At 53.4% G+C, this 18,148-nt stretch overlaps 1 protein-coding gene across 1 annotated transcript; it reads left to right on the top strand.

Moving 5' to 3' along the window:
* Positions 1 to 918: 918 nt before the first annotated feature.
* On the top strand, positions 919 to 16,985 carry PCSK4 (proprotein convertase subtilisin/kexin type 4). The gene is made up of 15 exons (XM_044998599.1): positions 919 to 1,150; positions 4,080 to 4,184; positions 5,071 to 5,166; positions 5,602 to 5,730; positions 7,482 to 7,558; positions 8,344 to 8,432; positions 9,664 to 9,836; positions 10,448 to 10,660; positions 10,915 to 11,015; positions 11,580 to 11,683; positions 12,014 to 12,131; positions 12,711 to 12,890; positions 13,601 to 13,725; positions 14,393 to 14,512; positions 15,544 to 16,985. The coding sequence occupies exons 1-15, from the start codon at positions 977 to 979 to the stop codon at positions 16,125 to 16,127; spliced, it is 2,388 nt and encodes a 795-aa protein (XP_044854534.1). The 5' UTR covers positions 919 to 976; the 3' UTR covers positions 16,128 to 16,985.
* The last annotated feature ends 1,163 nt before the right edge of the window (positions 16,986 to 18,148 follow it).

Below are 18,148 nucleotides of genomic sequence, written 5' to 3'. Positions count from 1 at the left end.
GGGCAGGAGAGAAGGGGGGGCAGAGAGGGCAGGGGGATGGGGCAGGGTCGGGGTCCTCGTGGGGGGCAGGCCACACGTGGAATGCCAGGAGGGCGCAGGAGAGCAGAGGGGAGGCCCCAGCCGAATATACAGAACTAGAGGAAGGTGAGACCCAGCCTGAGCAGCAGCAGCTTCCTGCAAATAAGGATCGTCCCTAGCAAACCAGCTCCCCGGCTGCGCCCCTTGCTTGGGAAGCAAGACTGTGGCATTCTCTGGCCAGGGGCTGCCTGCCTGTGAGAGCCGGGCAGGTGGGAGCCAAGGTAGCAGGCGGGGGGGCAGAGCCTGACAAAGGAGATGGGGTGCACACAGTGATTGCAATGGTGAGCTCTTGGGGGCAGGGGCTGTCTTTTAGTTCTGTATTTAGACAGCGCCTAGCACAGGGCAGTCCTGGCTCATGATCCGAGCTCCCTAGGCGCTATCTTGATGCAAAGCAATGATAATAATAAAATATATTTACAAACATATTTATTACAAAAAGAAAGCCTCCCCACCCCCGCTTTGTCATCTTCTTTCAATCACAGACGATGCTCCAGCCCGGCAAATATCATCATAGGAAGCAGAAAACACACACGCGCGCGAGGCTTTACAAAAAACTACAACACCCATAAGGCTTCGCAGCCCATGAACTACCGCCTCTCCTCGCAAAGCCCATTGGGAGTTGTAGTTTGTTGGGAGCCGAGGTGGCCGTGCCTGGCTCCCTCGGCTTGCGGTTGCTATGGCGACCCCGGCTGGGCCGGGGTGTGAACACGTGGAGTGGGGCAGCCCGAGGAAGCCTTCCCCGGCCCGGGAGAGAGGCAAAATCGAGGCCCCGGCTCCAGGCATAGCGCTAGGCCGCAGCTCCGGGGCGGGGGGGTGTGTATTTAAGGGCTCCTTGGCGGGGGCGGCCCCGCGTTTCCCCCTGTGCAGGGGAGCCCGGATCCGCGCCCTGGGCGGAGCCATGGCGGGGGCGGCTGCCTGGCTCCGGCTCTTGCTGCTGCTGCTGCTGGCCGGCGCCTCCTGCTGCTTGGGCGGGCTCAGCATCTACCTGAGCAGCTGGGCGGTGAGGGTGCCCGCGGGGGCCCGGGAGGCGGAGCGCCTGGCCCGCAAGCACGGGCTGCTCTGCCTGGGGCAGGTGAGGGGCGGGGGGCTGCTCTGGGGAGGGGGGGCAGGGGGCAAATAGGGGAAGGGGGCAGGGTGGTGGAAGAGGGGCAATCTGCAAATGCCACCCCTAGCCCCAGCAACCTTCTCCCCCTGCCCCAAACCCTGCTTTTCCTGAGGCTCCTGCCCCACTGAACACCCCCTTCCCATGAGTGGCTGCTCCCAAACTCTTCCCTTCTCCTTCCCAACACCCTTCCAGTCCTTCCCCATGGATTCAGTCACTTTCCTGTTCCAACCCCCCTTTCCAAGAAGTGGGGGGGGAAGAGATGTTTCTAAAAGGGGGGCTGGGGAGTGAAGCATACCCTCCTCCCTCCAAAGACACCCCAACATTTGTTCCCCAGATGGAGAAGCTCCTGTTGAGAGCCAGGGGGCCAGGTCACTCCTCCACCCCATTGCCTGCAGTGGGAGCTGATGACAGGCTGACCTGCTGGAGAAGTTCACACTTCTGAGGGTGACCTCGCATGGCGTGCAATTAAAGATGACTATTCCAGAACTGAAATTACTACACTGCACCTAGGACTAAGTAGGAGGCTTCCGGGCCAGCCCTGCATAGGTGCCATTTGATGTTGCAATCTTTTTCTCCTGCAAACCTTGCCTCTTATTTATCCATTTTCCTCCCCTCGCACTCCCTCTTCTCTCTCATATCTGTATCTGAGAAGCTTTTTCTCAGGGTCTATTTTTATTTTTAGATGGTGACATTCTAGCATCATTACCAATTCCTCCTCATGCAATGGCTCAAGCTAAAAGCATATACGATGCATATGGCATTGACAACAGATGCAAATGAATCTTTAAAGAGAGGCCTATTATACAGCAAGGTTGTATAGAAAGAATATCACTGGTGTCCAGCCCATTATCTGTACTAACGCTGCCACCAGGGGATTAGTAATGGATGGCAATTTAAGGAAAAAAAGTTTGGTGCAGACCAGGTCTCTCTCGTTATAGTTGGGCCCATAATTAAGTTTTGGTTAAAAAAAAAATATTTACCAAAAAATCCCAGATTAATGAAAACATTTCCATTAAATTTTTAATAATGTAATAGTAATACAGGAAGGGAATATTTGCTTTTGCAAACCCTGCAGTCCATGGCTCTGTTCAGCATTCCCTGGTCTCTCTGGACGCATTCTCTGCACCTTTTTATTTATATTTATCTAGTGTTTTAAAACCTAGAGGGCCCCAGTTGAGGTTTGGGGCCCTGCTGTGCTAGGTTCTGTACAAACGTCTAGTAAAAGACCGCTGCTGTCCTGAAAAGCTCACAGTCTAAAGAGACCAGACTGATAAAGGGTGGGAGGAAGGCAGAGGAAGTGACTTGCCCAAAGTCATGCACCAGGTTAGTGGCCGAGCTGGGAACAGAACCCAGGGGTCCTGACTCCCAGGCTGGTGCTCTATCCACTAGATTATGCTGCCTCCCTAGTTTAAACTATCTTACCAAACACAAAGCCAGCCTGCCAGTGGACACCCTTATCTGAAAGAGAGCTTTATCACCTTTTAGTTCTAAATAGCCGACAGCCATCATCCTGCCATGTATCCCCGTAAATCAATAAGAAATCAAATTCACCTTCTCTGCCTAAACAACTGGTTTTAGGCCACTGGAGCAGCTGTTTGGTTACAAACGACCTCCTCTCCCCACCTTTTAATCTGATCTTCTGTTATACCAAAACAAGCCCCCAACTGACTTTCCACCTTGATTTTTTTTCAGATATTGACCTACCCATCTTCCATGGTGCTTGCTTTGATCATACAATGGTTTGCCCTCTTCATAAAATCCAGGGCAGGAGGAATGCAGGTGCTTCATACAGCCAGGTGTCCCACTAATTCAATGTCACCTCCTTCAGACCTCGTTCCAAAATCCATTATCTTCTTAGCCCTTTTTCTTTGATTCCTCTCACAGTCGCTCTCTGAATATACTCTAGGATTTCTACGTGTCCTTTATTCTAGGTGTTCTACATTGCTGAGACTTCTGAAATAGTGCAACCACTCCCCACCTTCCATTCACCTTGAGTCTGGGTAGTTGAACATCTGATTGCCCCTTTTCCACCCTCTGCTGTTTCCTTGGCAGTATGTTCCCTACAAGGTAATGTTTCAATCGCCAAACCAACCTTTATCCGAGTGGTGCTTGGCTAAGTAACAACTGCTTGTCTTTACCATTGTATAGGCCTGTTTTCAGGGTAACTCAGCTGCATGAATAACCTAGTTCTAAGCCGAAACTTGCCACAAAACATTTTTCTCTCTTAAGCAGAGACTCTGTGCTTGAGATTGGCTATTACAAGGATTTCCTCTTTATCAGCTCCACCTCTGTGTCCTTCCCTACCTTTCTGCTGTAGCATCCAAATGGCCTCCTAGAATATTTAAAAGGCTGTGCAGATCTTTGTCTTGTTTCTCTCCGCCTTTCGCTTTAAAATACGTCACTTGCTAACCGATTGTGGAACCAGCTCTCTGGAGTGTTCAGAGCTGGGGATCTTCGGCGGATGCCTGTCCTGTGGGGAGACAAAATTCCATTCAAACTGCCACTCACTGTGGTTTCACCTAGTGCCCCATGACTGAGAAAATGGAAACATGGAGAGACCCATCCCAGTCAGCCAGCAGTTGGCAGGTTGATCAGAAACGTTAGTTCTCCATTACTCTGAAGGGAATTTTAAAATGACAAAGGCATTTGCAACAGGCCAGTATGCAACAGGCCAGTAAAAAAAATAAAACCACCCCACACAACTCTCTGTTCTGTTTTTATATATTAAAGTATGCCCAGAGGAAGTGGTTATAGGGGAGAAGAGCTCTGGCTTGTACACTCAGAGAATGCCAGATCCTGCAGTTTATTATGCTGAAAGGCATACATGGTTAATTTCCCTGGTGGCTTCTGGTTGTCACCCGTGTCATAGCCTTATATATAACTCTTCTTTCTGCAGATAATTGAAGGGGAACACTATTACCATTTCAAACACCGAGGCATGGTGCAGGAATCCCTGAACAGACACTGGGGCTGGCATGTGCATCTGAAACGAGAGCCCAAGGTGAACAGAGTGTAATTTGTGGTGGAAGCTCAAAAGAACTTCAGCTTGTTAGAAAATGTGTTTGTGAATTTTAACTGGACTATTGTGAGCCTCTAGTTTGGCCTCCTGCATAGTACAGGGCAGAGAATATCACCGAGTTACTCCTGCATGGAGCTCCTGACTTCTGGTTGAGACGTAGCATGGGCTCTTTCCTCCTGTCCAAGCTAAGGTGGAAAGGGATCGGCCAAGGGATTGGCTTCCATAGTTCTGTCTATAAATACTGCAGATCAGGCACTGGTTGAATGGAGTTGCTGTGCTGTCAAACCAGCATGTGTAATCTTGAATGCAGGGTCCCACCTACTTTGATAGCCCGTCCCTGACAGTGGCCAGTGCATCAGAGGACCAGGAGAACTAATAGTATGTTACTATCCGCTGTTTGTTTGTTTGGTGGAGGGGCTTTCTTCTTGAGCTCCAGCTTGTGATCAGATCTGAAGCATAAGGACCAATAGCCCTTTTATCTTATCATGAGCGACTGCCAATGTTATTTTTCCTAGAAGTAGTCTTCTAGAGGCAAACCTCGGATGCATTTGCCAAAGATCTCCTAATTAATTTGGTGCCCTGTTAGTTACAATGTCTGTAACAGACTTTGGAACTGATTTGGTTAGGAATTGATAGGGGGTCTTTTCTGTTAGTGCTTTGTAACCACAGACTAAAGCTTCAGGAAATGAGATCTACTTCGATGGCTATGGAAAACCTCTGGATGTATGGTTAAAATGGCCCTTCCACCAAGGCTTAAATGGTATGGGAAATGTACAATGGGAGGTGAAATCTGTCACTGGGAGTAGACCGGCGAAGAGGAACTTGCTGCTTTCCCTGGCATTAAGAAGGGTGACTCCTGTCCGTCTAGGTCCACTGGTTTGAGCAGCAAACGCTGAAGAGGCGTACGAAAAGAACCATCACTGTCGTGCCAACAGATCCTTGGTTCCATAAACAGTGGTACATGGTAAGAATTTATATTCTGTTACCTCCTCCTGTCTGATTCTCCTCTTGGTTTAACGGTCCGTGAGGAAGTGGGTTCTAGCGTTTAGAGCGGCCAACCGGGTGCCAGGACTCCTGGCTTTTATTCTTCAGCTCTGACTTGCTTGAGGCATTCATTTCACCACTGCATGCCTCATTTTCCTTAGTTGTAAAGTAGGAATAATACTGGTAATAAATCAGAACAATCTCTGTCATTGAAGGTTGTTAAGAGCAGGTTAGCCAGTCACCTGTCAGGGATAGTTTAGATAATTCTTAGTCCTGCCTTGAGTGCCGGAGTCTGGACTAGAAGACCTCTCGAGGTCCCTTCCAGTCCTACAATTCTACGATTCGTAAAGGTGATTCATAGATCACAGGCCAGAATGGACCTTTGTGCTCAAACCTGGTCTGGCTTTTGTTTCAGAACAACGACGTCCGTCCAGACCTGAACATCCTTACGGCTTGGAGCAAGGGGTACACCGGCTTGGGCGTGGTGCTCTCCATCCTGGATGACGGACTGGAGAGAGACCACCCCGATCTGTCTGCTAACTACGTAAGATCAATCTGAAACTATCCAGGCATCCCAATGTTGGGACCTCCACAGCTGAGTTGTTTGGGATTGATCAGCTTCTTCTAGGTGCTTCTTTGCAGCATATTTCCTGCAAGGAAGAGGAGAAGCTGTGACAGAACCTTTATCCTGGTGTGGTGGGGCTCAGCCCTGGGGAGCCCAGCATCTGGATGGCTGGATCAAAAGGCTTAGCCTCTTCAGTGAGGGAAACTGTCGAAGTTTGAAATGGCTTCTATAAAAGAAATATCCAAGACCAAAGAAACATGACGAGATGTAATTAGAGGAAGCTGAATCCCAGCACATGTTTAGAAAACGAATGGAGAAAGGAGCAATTGAAGCTCCTAAATGAGTGATCATCTATAGTGCACCTCGTATGTCCTCTAAATTGCATAGAAGTTGGGTTGACTCCTCCCTCCCTCCCAGCCATATCCTCTCCCAGAGAGGCAGCATGGGCTAATGCAGGGGCTCTCAACCCTTCCAGACGACTGTCCCCCTTTCAGGAGTCTGATTTGTCTTGCATAGCCCCAAATTTCACCTCACTTAAAAACGACTTGCTTGTAAAATCGGACGTAAAAATACAAAAGCGTCACAGCCACACTAGTACTGACAAATTGCTTCCTTTCTCATTTTGACCGTATAATTATAAAATAAATCAATTGGAATATAAATATTGTACTTACATTTTAGTGTATAGTCTATAGAGCAGCATAAACAAATCAATGTCTGTCTAAAATTTTAGTTTGTACTGGCTTTGCTAGGGCTTTTTATGTAGCCTGTTGTAAAACTAGGCAAATATCTAGATGAGTTGATGGACACCCTGGAAGAGCTCTGCCTACCGCTAGGGGTACACGTACCCCTTGAGAGCCACTGGGCTAATGGACAAAGCACTGGGATGGGATTCAGGAGACTTGACTTCTATTCCTGGCTTTGCCACAGACCTGCTGGGTTATTTTAGCAAGTGACCTTTTACCTCCTTTTGCCTCCATTTCCCCATTTTTAAAATGGAGATAATGACACAGACTTCCTTTGTAAAGCATTAGGTATCCTCGTGCTCTGGTCAAAACACAGAGTAGCGCCAGTTTCACCAAAGCTGTGATTATAAGTAGACCTTGTCAAACCAGTGAAAGTTGTGGCCATTGATTTAAACCTATTTTCTATCAGTTTAACTTGCATCTAAATTAAACTGGTGTAACTGGGTTTAAACCAGATGAGTGGTCTACAAAGTTGCGCTGGTTTAATTAAATCCTGTTTAATATGAGAGTGAGAGTGAGTGTAATAAAAAAACCTCTTCATTCTTGATGGCTGGGCTGTAAGAGGCAAGTGGTTGCTGTGTTTGAATATCATTGAGGCAGTAACCCAGTGGACTGAGCACAGGGCTAGGAGCCAGGAATTCCTGTTCTAATCCTGTCTCTGCTACTGAATTACTTTAGTTTCCTGTTATTAAAATACGGATTAATAGATTATTAGTCCAGAAGCAACCACTCTGATCATCTAGTTTGCCCTCCTGTGTAACACAGGCCATAGGATTTCCCTGGATTAACCCCTGGGCTATTGTTATCAGTGTCCCATAGGAGCACATGGTAACACTCACCATGTGGAGTGCTCTATAGATGCTGATTATTTACCTGGTTGTTGGCTTCGTTCTCGGGGTTAAATCGAACGTATAATGTCCATTGTAACAAAGACACACTTTCTAAAGCAGGGTCTTCTCACCTTCGTGTTTCGTCTTGCTTTAGGATCCCCTTGCGAGTTATGACTTCAACAGTAACGATCCCGACCCACAGCCTCGTTACAACATCTGGGATGAGAATCGGTGAGTTCCCGCAGCAAACGGGGGTGCTGCTGCTTGGGGTGTCAGATCTAAATCCCCTGCCCCGGGGATTTTGTCTCTCTGGTAGAGCTAATCTCCATGGTTGTCCTCTTGATGTGTCACGAGAGTCACTATTAGAATGCATTGAGATGAAGAAGGTGGAAGCGAATTCTGTCCCTGAACAATGAAGGACTAGGGTTACAAAGCATATGTGTTCCTGCGGGGGGACAGTCAGGCACTTGGATTGGAGTCAGAGGGATCTGCCTCAGGATTGTACCTACCTAGGCAGTGACACTAAGCAGTGTCTCAGCTGTAGTGAAGATGTTACGAGCGCGCTATTGGTCTGGCAGGCTCACCAGTGTGTGTATGCAGGGCGCAATGTACCCCAGAGTGCCAGTACCTTGAATCCCCAGCTGATTCAAATAGGAGGATCCTAACCTTGTGTCTGGCCCCTCCTCCTCTCACGGTGACCAAATGTAATGCTCTCTGGGCCATCAGGCAGGCTGGGTGGTTTCAGTGGTTCTCTCTCATCCCACCTGCCAGCACTTACTGCACCACTTCCCACGACTTGCACGTGACTGAGTCCTGTCCAAATGGAAAGTGACCCCCAAGGTGACTTAAGGAGGGAACTTCCCTGCTCCAGTGGAATATTCCAGGGAGAGGAACAGCCGCTAGTCAGCATTAGCATGCGCTGTCCCTCATGGCAAGGCAGAGCATATGGGGGAATCTGGCTGTTTGGCTGGCAGATATGGCTGTGCTGACTCTTGCTCCCTGCCTCTGTCCCTCAGGCACGGGACACGCTGCGCAGGAGAGGTGGCAGCTGCAGCCAACAACAGACTCTGTGGAGTCGGCGTTGCGTACAATGCAAAAATTGGAGGTAAGCAACCTGCTTTCTTGGTGTGATACTTCCCAGATACCATGGGAAGGGAGGTCCCGAGCTTGCCCAGACCTCTGGGAGAGTGCATGGCCCCAGAACAGGGACTTGGCTGTACAGCATAAGGGCAGTTCTGGCCTCTCAAACCAAACTCTTGGTTAAAACCGGCTGCAACTATCCTAAGAGGCAGCACGGTCTAGTGGATTGAGCACAGGGCATGAGAGCAGGAGCTCCGCCGCTTACGTACTGCATGGGCTTGGACAATCCGTTAGGACCCGATTGATTATTTTTTTATTTTGCAGCAGGAGCAAGTAGTTACAAATCCATTTGAAGCCAATGAGAATTGCAGGTGCTCAGCATCTCTGAACATCTGGTCCCTTAACCTCTGTGCGTCTGTCTGTAGAATAGCGAAAACCCCATCCCTGCCTCACCATGCTGCCATAGCTACAGAGATTGACTGGTTAATGCCTGAGCATTGCGCTGAACAAAGTGCTCAGGGTTAGGCTGACCTGGCTGAAGCTGGAGCCTTGAGTGACACTAGAGGGAGCTCTTGCTTAGCTGCTGCAAACGGATTTGAAGAGCTGTTGGCTACCTTATGATTAGGGCCCTACCAAATTCACAGGCCATTTTGGTCAATTTCACGGTCATAGGATTTAAAAAATTGTAAATTTCATGATTTCAGCTATTTAAATCTGAAATTTCACAGTGTTGTAATTGTAGGGGTCCTGGCCCGAAAAGGAGTTGTGGGGGGGTCACAAGGTTATTGTAGGGGGGGTTGCGGTACTGCTACCTTTACTTCTGCGCTGCTGCTGGCAGCAGCGCTGCCTTCAGAGCTGGATGCTCAGTCAGCAGCCGCCACTCTCCAGCCGCCGAGCTCTGAAGGGCGCGCAGAAGTAAGGGTGGCAATACAGCAACCCCCCCATAAATAACCTTGTGACACCCCCACCCCCTGCAAGTCCCTTTAGTGTCAGGCCCCCTAATTTGAGAAACGCTGGTCTCCCCTGCGAAATCTGTACAGTACAGGGACCTGATTTCCTGGTCTGTGACGCGTTTTTCATGGCTGTGAATTTGGTAGGGCCATGGTTATGAGGCTAACATGGAGGCTTGCATGCTAACGTCAGCAACTGGAGACGCCTGCCTGACCTGGAGTGGGAGAGGCTCATGGGCCTCTTAAGGGCAGTGCTGGCTCATTGAGACCTCTGACCTAGCCGCCCTCTCTTCCCTGGCCGCACAGGTGTGAGGATGCTCGATGGGCCCATCACGGACATCGTGGAGGCTCAGTCCTTGAGTTTCCGCCCCCAACACATCCACATCTACAGCGCGAGCTGGGGCCCAGAGGATGATGGTAAAACTGTGGATGGACCTGGGATCCTGGCCCTGGAAGCTTTCTACAAGGGGATAGTGAATGTAAGCGCAGGCTCTGGGCTTGGTTCCTTTGCTGGCTCGTTGCCTCTGAAAAGGGGGTTTGTGGCTTCTGAAGGGGAGGGATGACGTGGGCTGGAGAGCACCGAACTGGGCACTCTGCTACGCTAGCCCCCCAGCGGGGCAGCATTCGGCCAGGCAGCTGGGGCCAGTTCAGGGAAGAATTCTGCTCCCCATGCACGACATGGCCCTGGGTGCTGGGTCCTTTTTTGCCCTCCACTGACGCATCCGAGCCGGCCTGCTGCTAAAGGCTAAGCTAGCTTGAGCCTTGGTTTGATGCAGTACAGACAAATGTTGGGTATAATTTTACATGGGACTAGCCCCGCCCTTCCTATTTACTCCCATCCCCCTCCGAAATAGCACCCTGTACGCATGCTGCGGCAGGTGGGGATTGGTCCGCTTAACTACAGTATATTGTGTTTCCATGGAAACGAGGTCAGCTGTAGCCAGGACCCAGGAATCCCCCCACTGCCAACAGACAGGGGAGCCGGGAGGAGCCCTGTGTCACGTTAGCCCCATATTAACACCACTGCAGCAGGGACTCTGTCCCCACCCCGCAGTGTAACACTGGTCCCTGCTTGCTCCCCTCCCCACAGGGGCGCGGCGGCCTGGGGTCTCTCTTCGTCTGGGCCTCTGGCAATGGCGGCATCCACTCCGACAACTGTAACTGCGACGGGTACACCAACAGCATCTACACCCTGTCGGTGGGCAGCGCGACCCAGAGTGGCCGGGTGCCCTGGTACAGCGAGGCCTGCGCCTCCACCCTCACCACCACCTACAGCAGCGGCATCAAGAGCGAGAAGCAGATCGTGAGTCCCCCCCCCGCCTGTTCCTCTCTCCCCTAGGTTAAGGCTGCACTCGAGCCCAGAGGCAGCTCAGCAGTGACCCCTTCTGGCCGACTGCGGAGCAGACTGATGGCTTGAGAGTTCTGCCCTGAATTTCACTGCTGCTCCTTTACCAGCAAAGGCTGCTCAGACCCAGCAGACGATTCAGCACAGGATGTGTCTCTGCATCTCTCTGAGAAGCCAATCCCATGGCTTCCTCACCTACCATCTCTCCCCAGGTGACAACTGACCTGCGGCACCGCTGCACCGACAAGCACACGGGCACCTCGGCCTCTGCCCCCCTGGCTGCCGGGATGATCGCGCTCGCTCTGGAGGCCAAGTAGGTAGAACACGCGTTCACGCTGCACTCCTACCTCCTCAGGCTGCCCCTGCCTCGGCAACGAAGCCGCTACCCCCAGGGAATCTGCTAGGGCCTCTTTCCAGAGTCCGTTAGAATGTCTGTAGGGATTACGGTCAAAATATGTCCCCATCAAAAGCAAACACGGTAACTAAAATAGCTCACGATGAGCTGGGTTGCGCAGGCTCCTCTCCAGGGATTCATTACAGGGAACCAAAGCTAGCGCCCCCTTCCAGCTGTTCAGCTGCCTGCGGGAAACCAGTTGGTGGGTCTCCATCCAGTCCACATGGCTGGGTGTCCCACCCACCATCTGCCCTAACTGGCCCCCATGTTGGCAGAGAAGCCAAGGACTGAATGAGCCACAGATGGTCTGCTGTTAACCCTGTCACGTGGCCTCTCCAAGCTGGGACTGTCTGGAGAAAGCTTGCCCATGCTCTACCTGCTGTGTGGATGAGCAGAAGCCACCTGCCCCCTCTCGCCAGCCCCAGAGTCACCTCAGCCTTTTGATACAGGAGACCTCTTTCCCAAAGTGCTCCTTGTCTCTAGCCCAGCACTGACCTGGCGTGACATGCAGCATCTCGTGGTGAGAGCCTCCAAGCCAGCCCACCTGCAGGCAGAAGACTGGGTCCTGAACGGAGTCGGACGCAAAGGTGAGGCTGCTCGTTAGATCTTTACTCAATGCAAATTGCTACCGGGACCCCGGGACCCTAGTTACTTCCGCCATGGTATTTAAAAGAACAAGAGGCTTGCAGCCCTTACCAGCCTTCATCAGCAGTTGATGGTGTCCACAAATGCTGCAGCATCTAGACCAAGTGCACCTCTCATGCTTACTGCGAAAGAAAATGCTGGTTCTTTGGGTATCTAAGAGCTGATTTTTCACCAGCATATCTGGCAGCAATAAGCTTCCGTGAGTCACGGCTCAGCAGTCCAGTGTTGGGGCTCGTTGACCCTTCCCTGGGCTGGCTGTCTCTGTTTTTCAGTAAGCCACCATTACGGCTATGGACTCCTGGATGCTGGCGATCTGGTGGACCTGGCCAAGAAGTGGACTACGACCAGGCCCCAGAGGAAGTGTTCCATCAAGGTTGTCTACGTGCCCCTGTAAGAGAAGAAATCCTGTTGGAATCTGACCCCTTGTGTTGTGCGTTACAGGGGAAATCCTGGTAGAAAAGCCTTTCTGTGCACAAAGCAGGAGCTGGGAACCACTTCCCGAGGACATTTTCACAGGGAAATGGGAACCTGGTCTCCATCCCAAGGTCTCAAGTATGGGCTGGATACTTACAAACACCACAGCACTTCAGGAGCTCCTGCAGTTTCAGTTCTGTGTGGGTGTTAAAGGGGGTGGCAGCAAAGATTAGTGACTGCCTGTCCCTCATTTTCATGGGGACAAGAGCTGGGTCACTGGGGGGTCCTCCCCCAGAAAAATAATAACCCTGCCCGCAAAGAGTGATCCCCATCCTCTGCTTGGACCCTATGAACTTCTATCCCAAAGCTCTGCTGTGCTTTAGCTCCGGTTTGCTGGACACACCTGACCTGATGCTGTTCCTTTGTGGTTTCATTAAAAAATATCTGCTGAAGCAAGAGGCTTTAGTAGCAGACTCCCCCATACCTGGTCTCATTGGGTTTCTGGGCCCCAAGCTGGGGCAGACGCCTTCACCTCCTCCTCTTGTCTCCTGGCAGGGAGATAGGCTCAAAACTCACTGTCAGCAAAGAAGTCTCCACCTGCATTGGGAGGACCAGGCATATCCGCTCCCTGGAGCACGTCCAGGTCCGCATCTCTCTAAGCTACAGCAGGAGAGGGGATCTGGCCATCTCTCTGACCAGCCCAATGGGAACCAAGTCCACCCTGGTGGCCATCAGGTAAGGTGTGGACTGAACACTTCCTGCTGGTACTTCCACGGGGTGTGTGTGTGCGCAGCCTGCAGTGATCAAATGGGAATTTCATGGCTATAGAAACTTAAAACCTGAATCTCAGGGAGTGTGATTGCTCCAAACGAGCTGTGGCACTAGGATAGGAGTTCTCAACTTGCAGGTCACGACCCTGCAGGGGGTCACGAACAGGTGTCGGGGTTACAACCACCCTGCCCTTCCCATATTGCTAAAGGCGAGTGTGCGGGGGACAAGGGGGTCCCAGCTAGATGAGAGGTAGGTCGTGTCTCTATATGGAACCATTGCGCTGGGGACATCAGAACTGCCGCACTGGGATGGATCAGTGGATTATCTGGTGTGGTATCCGGTCTCCAACAGTGGCCAGTGCTGACCTCCACAATGCACTAGATTACAGGGGCACAGGTTCCTTCCTGACCCAAGCAGGGGAGCAGCGTACGCCCAGAAGACAGTTACCCCAGCAGGGCTGTGAGGTGCAGGCTGCTTCGAGAACTCTTCCTGCTCGAAAGGCAAATGGTTAAGACAAGCCAGGTCTCTCGGGCTCTGGTACATTTGATGCTGCCATCGTAAGAACCCGGATACTTGTCCAACGCTCACCTCTGGGGTTCTGAAGTGCATCCCATGACCTTCTAGAGTCCAAAGTCTGAAGGGTTTGTGCATTTCCCTTCCCCCGCCCCCGCTAGGCCATACGACACCAGCAACCAGGGCTACAGGGATTGGTCCTTCATGTCCACACACTTCTGGGATGAGGATCCACGGGGCACCTGGACGCTCTTCCTAGAGAACAAGGGTGATGCTTACAACACAGGTGAGCGTCCCCATCATGCAGGAGACGTATGCAAGAGCCCCGTTGCTATCGCTACAGCTGCTTTTCCTCTGGTTTGCTGAGGGTGAGCAGAGTGCAGGACATCCCAGGCTGCTGAACAGCTCGGCGAGCGGGGATGTGCCTAAAGAACTGGAGCCATGTTCCCCTGTAGGCCAGCAGAGGAGTTCCAGGCAGCAAGGTCTCTTCCCGGGTTAGTTGTTACGTTGCCATCTCCCAGTGGGAGCGACTGTTCCCAAAGGCAGTGGTGTCTCCCAGGTGGCTGTTCACCACTCTTCCTCTGAACGCTTGTGCAAGGGGAAGCAGAGCCAGAGTTAATCCCTTGTGCACCAGGAACCAGTGGTGCCCCTGAGCCCGGTTACGTTTCCTCCCCTGTGCACCCCTCCTTTGCTGTCCTGTTTATCCCAGCCTTCTCCTGCACCTCTCAGTATACACAGGGCCTGGGCTAAATTCCCTCTTCTTATGGGGATTCTGGAGCTAGTGAGGTTGCACCTGCTTAGGATCCTTGAAAGCTCCCTCGCCAGGAGCCTTCAGGGCCAGAGCTCTGTGAAGTGCCCGGGTGGGTGACTTGTAGGGAACTCGTGGCATTTGGGATCATGGGCTCCACTGCATCGAGTCTGAAACTCCTCCTGTCTTGAACCCCCTCTCCCAGGGTTCCTCACCAGCTTCGTCCTGCAGCTCTACGGAACGGACGAGGACATGACGGCCAGGAAGATAGCAGCCTCCGTTGTGAGCGAGTGTGTTAGGCGGGATTCCAAGGGAGTGTGCGAGGGTGAGTCGTCCTGGTTCTTCGTTACCGCCCTGGCACCAATAGATTCATTAGCATGGGGCTCTGCTGTAGTCCTCAGGCAAAGTCAAGAGTTATCCACAGCCACGTTGCCGGCTCTCCCTGACACCCACCTACCCCAGGACAGCTGGCCACCCAGGAGTCACCTCAGAGGAGGCCATTTGCCTGGTGAGCTGGGGTGGGGGGTACATCCGTGCAGCAGCCCTGAAGATGTTCCCTTTAGACTCTCCTGGCTGGGTCTTCCAAAAATCCAATCAGTGGCGCTCCCCAGTGAGCCAGGGGGGTCACTGAGTGACAGACCCCCCTCCTTTCAGGGGTGCTGTGCGCCGGGCCTTGGCCTTACTGGCATCTCCTGCTGGCCCCAGGAATGAGTTGAGGGAAGCCTGCTTCATGTCAGCCTGGTGTCCTTCCCCCTCTTCAGTCGGGCATTACGATGGGGCACGGCCGGCTTGGCTAGAGGGGCTGCTAAGCCATTCGACTTGGGTTCAGCAAACCGGGCCGGCCTGGGGCTGAATCAGTCTCTGGCTTTCAATCCCGCAGCCATAAGCAGCGGAGAGTTTCTCAGTGCGCCCGTCTCGCCTTAAGCCCCAGGGGATATCAGTGCTCTGTGCTGCAGGCTGGAACTAGACACCACTTCGATTCCTTGGAGTCACAGGTTTGAATCCAGGCAAGGCCCATTTAACCCTTTGTACCGCAGAGAGCAGTAACCGGTGCTCTCCACGTGGGGGGCTTTCTGGGAGGAGACCTTAAACACCAAGGCCCAGATCCTCCAAGGTATCTAGGCTCCTAACTGCCACTGAAATAGCTCTGTGGATCTGGGCCCAGGCTCCCCGCTGCTGCGTGTGGGCACTGGCCATGCCAGGGCACCTCGGTAGGATTGTGCCCCACAGCTGTGCAGCCGGCTCTGTGCTGGCCCTTGCCCGCCCACCCTAGAGGTGGCTGCATTTCAGCCCGTGTTGCAGTACGTGGCCTGAGGTGCCCTGGGCTCATGCTAACCCTTTCACCTCTCCCCGCAGAATGCAGCAGCGCCTTCTATGCGTTCCAGCACCTCTGCCTGTCCTACTGCCCTCCCCGCTATTACAACCGATCCAGGAGGTCCCCCAGCCTGGAGAGGAGCCCACACCCTGCCCAGGTCTGTGCCACCTGCCACCCGTCCTGCTACACCTGCCGGGGGGACACCGCCAACAACTGCACCGCCTGCCCCCCCTTCTGCACCTTCCACGAGCTCTCCCACTCCTGCTCCCCGCCGGCGTACCCCTCCGTCTTTCCCAGCAAGCCTGCAGCGGCGCAGCACCGGCAGCACCTCATCTTCATCGTCCTGGCGATCCTGCTGGGTGGGGGCCTTCTCCTCATGGGTGTCCTCTGCATCACCTGCCATGGGGTGTCCCTCGCCGCCTCCTGGAGGCAGCGGAGGGGGCTCTCCGCTCTGCCCACAGCTGCTGGCCTGGAAGGGGGAAATCAGCCTGGGACCCCGAGACAGGCTGGGTGCTTAAATGAGCTCGGGCAGCTGCAGGCTCTGGGGCCACCAGTGGAGGGCAGCGCTGGCCACGTAGCCCAGACCCTGCCTGCAGGCCATGCTGCTTCCAGACTTAGAACCTGAGACCACCCCCTCCCTGTGAAATAAATCAGCTATTGTCAGTCACAGCTGGCCCCTCCTCTCTTGCTGGCTACCATGACCACTGCATTGGATGCCCTCCCATCCCAGAGCCTCAGGGGTCGGAGAGTCAGGTGGGGGGCTCCGTGCTCCTCTGCGCCTGTCCCCGGCTGTGGCTCCTGGGGGCTACTGCATGTCGGCGGAGGGCCGCAGCATTGCTAAGCGTGTGGCGTGTCGCCTTCCCCGCCCACAAGGGAGGGAGAGTGAAAAGTGAGGAGTTGGGAGAGGATTTTCCACCCAGTCACCTGTCCCTCTTCCCGCCAGAGGAGGGTGTTTGACCCCTCACAGGCTGTGAGCTGAGGCAGCTTTGCAGGTGGGAGTGGGAGAATGTTAAGCTGGTAGCTGGACTGCTTGGCACACAGACAGCCCCGGGGATCTCGCTAGGTAACAAAGGACCAAGCCTTGATCTCTGCAGCCCAGAGCATCAGAGGCCTTTAGGAACCCGCTGCCCATTGAAAGCAATCGCAGCCTGGTGCCTCAGGCCGTTCTGTGAGGCTCTGCGCCTGCACTCCTGCAACCAGCTCCCGCCATCGCTTTGTGCTGCGAAATCCCTCACTGGCAGCGATCCCCCTTCCGGTAACAGACGCGGCGGGGCCTGAAGAGGTAGAAACAATATTTTATTTTGTTCGGAGGTTTTTGCCCAGGTAGGTTCTGCCAGGAACCAGCTGAGCAGAGCGGTGGCTGCCGTCACTACACGTAATGGCCTTTTGGCGCAGGACACGGCCGACCGGACCCTCAGCTTGGATTTCAAGGGGGTTCCTGCAGCTGCGGCGCTGGGCCCAGGCCTGCACAGTGGTCGTACAAGTAGAGGAGGGAGGCAGGTTTCTGCTCCAGGAACAGAGCTGAGGGGCTTGGCCTTGGGGGGCGGGGGGGGGACAGCTTAGCCTCAAGTTTCCCTTCTCAGAATTCCCAGTTCAGGTGCCGTCCCCTCTGGGCACAGCGGAAGGGGGAAGTTACCTCTGCTCAGCCAGGAAAGGGAATACTCCCTCCTGGCAAGTCATCCTCCGCAGGGAGGAAGCCTAGATCCTGGCAGATGGTTTTCTGCCTCGGGCAGTGGTGGGGGAGTTCGAATTCTTCCTGGTGATCAGACAGAGCTGAGGGGAGGGAGGTGATGTCTTTTATTGGCCTGACTGCTGGGGTGAGGAACAAAAAAAGGTGAGTTCCTCACCTGCCTTGTCTCTGTAAGGTCCTGGGCCCAGCAACACCACTGCATGTCCCCCCCAACAGCACCAACAGCTGTCTCCTGTCACACCAGCTCCTGCTTACCAGCCACACCAGCTATTGCCCCCTGCATCCCACACAGCTCACCCGCCAGCATCCACGCTCCTCCCCCAGCCGGCCTGCTTTCCCATTCCTCTATACCCATCGTCACCCTTCTCATCTGGGAGCGGGGGGCACCCTGCCCTGGTTTAAATACCCCCCCCCCCCGAGGAGCAGGGCAATGCTGGATCAAGTCCACTGGCTACTGCTCTGCTCTGGATTATCCCTGAATGACATGAAATCCTCTCTCCCAGCAAGCCACCGCTGCCCCTCTTAACTCAGAAAGTCACTTTGAGCAAGAGTATTTGGGATCATAAATGCACAGAGAAGGGCTTAACCCCCCAGCCACTCGCACAACTGAGTACCCGGCTTGTGCCTGCAGTCGGTGTTCTGTAACCTGCCTGTACTTGGGGGGTGGCAGAGGAGGGAAAGGACGGCTCCTCTGGGCACTGCTACGGGGGCCGGGCAGTGGGTGCGAGGTGCCCTGGCCCCATGGAGGAAAGAGCAAGAAAAATGACAGGGCTGAGGCTTAGGACTTCAGAGCCTTCTCCTGGGAGTTCAGGCTAATTTCCAAGGGCAACCAAGCCAGGTTTTTGCCCCAGGTTTGCCCACGTGACCTGATCTGCCGGGCTTAGCATGTCATTAGGACACTGCAGTTACTCATCTCCCTGCCCTGGCTGCAGCAGCATGCCAGAGGGAGGTAGGAC

This window comes from Mauremys mutica, chromosome 24, assembly GCF_020497125.1.
Source record: "Mauremys mutica isolate MM-2020 ecotype Southern chromosome 24, ASM2049712v1, whole genome shotgun sequence".
Taxonomy (NCBI): Eukaryota; Metazoa; Chordata; order Testudines; family Geoemydidae; genus Mauremys; species Mauremys mutica.
This window is presented reverse-complemented; position numbering and strand designations above follow the sequence as displayed.

Excerpts from the sequence above, each read along its gene's own strand:
- PCSK4 (XM_044998599.1), top strand. The coding sequence starts at position 977 with ATGGCGGGGGCGGCTGCCTGGCTCCGGCTCTTGCTGCTGCTGCTGCTG. Across the intron at positions 5,731-7,481 it reads CCGATCTGTCTGCTAACTAC|GATCCCCTTGCGAGTTATGA; the intron begins GTAAGATCAATC and ends GTCTTGCTTTAG. Across the intron at positions 9,837-10,447 it reads TCTACAAGGGGATAGTGAAT|GGGCGCGGCGGCCTGGGGTC; the intron begins GTAAGCGCAGGC and ends CCCTCCCCACAG.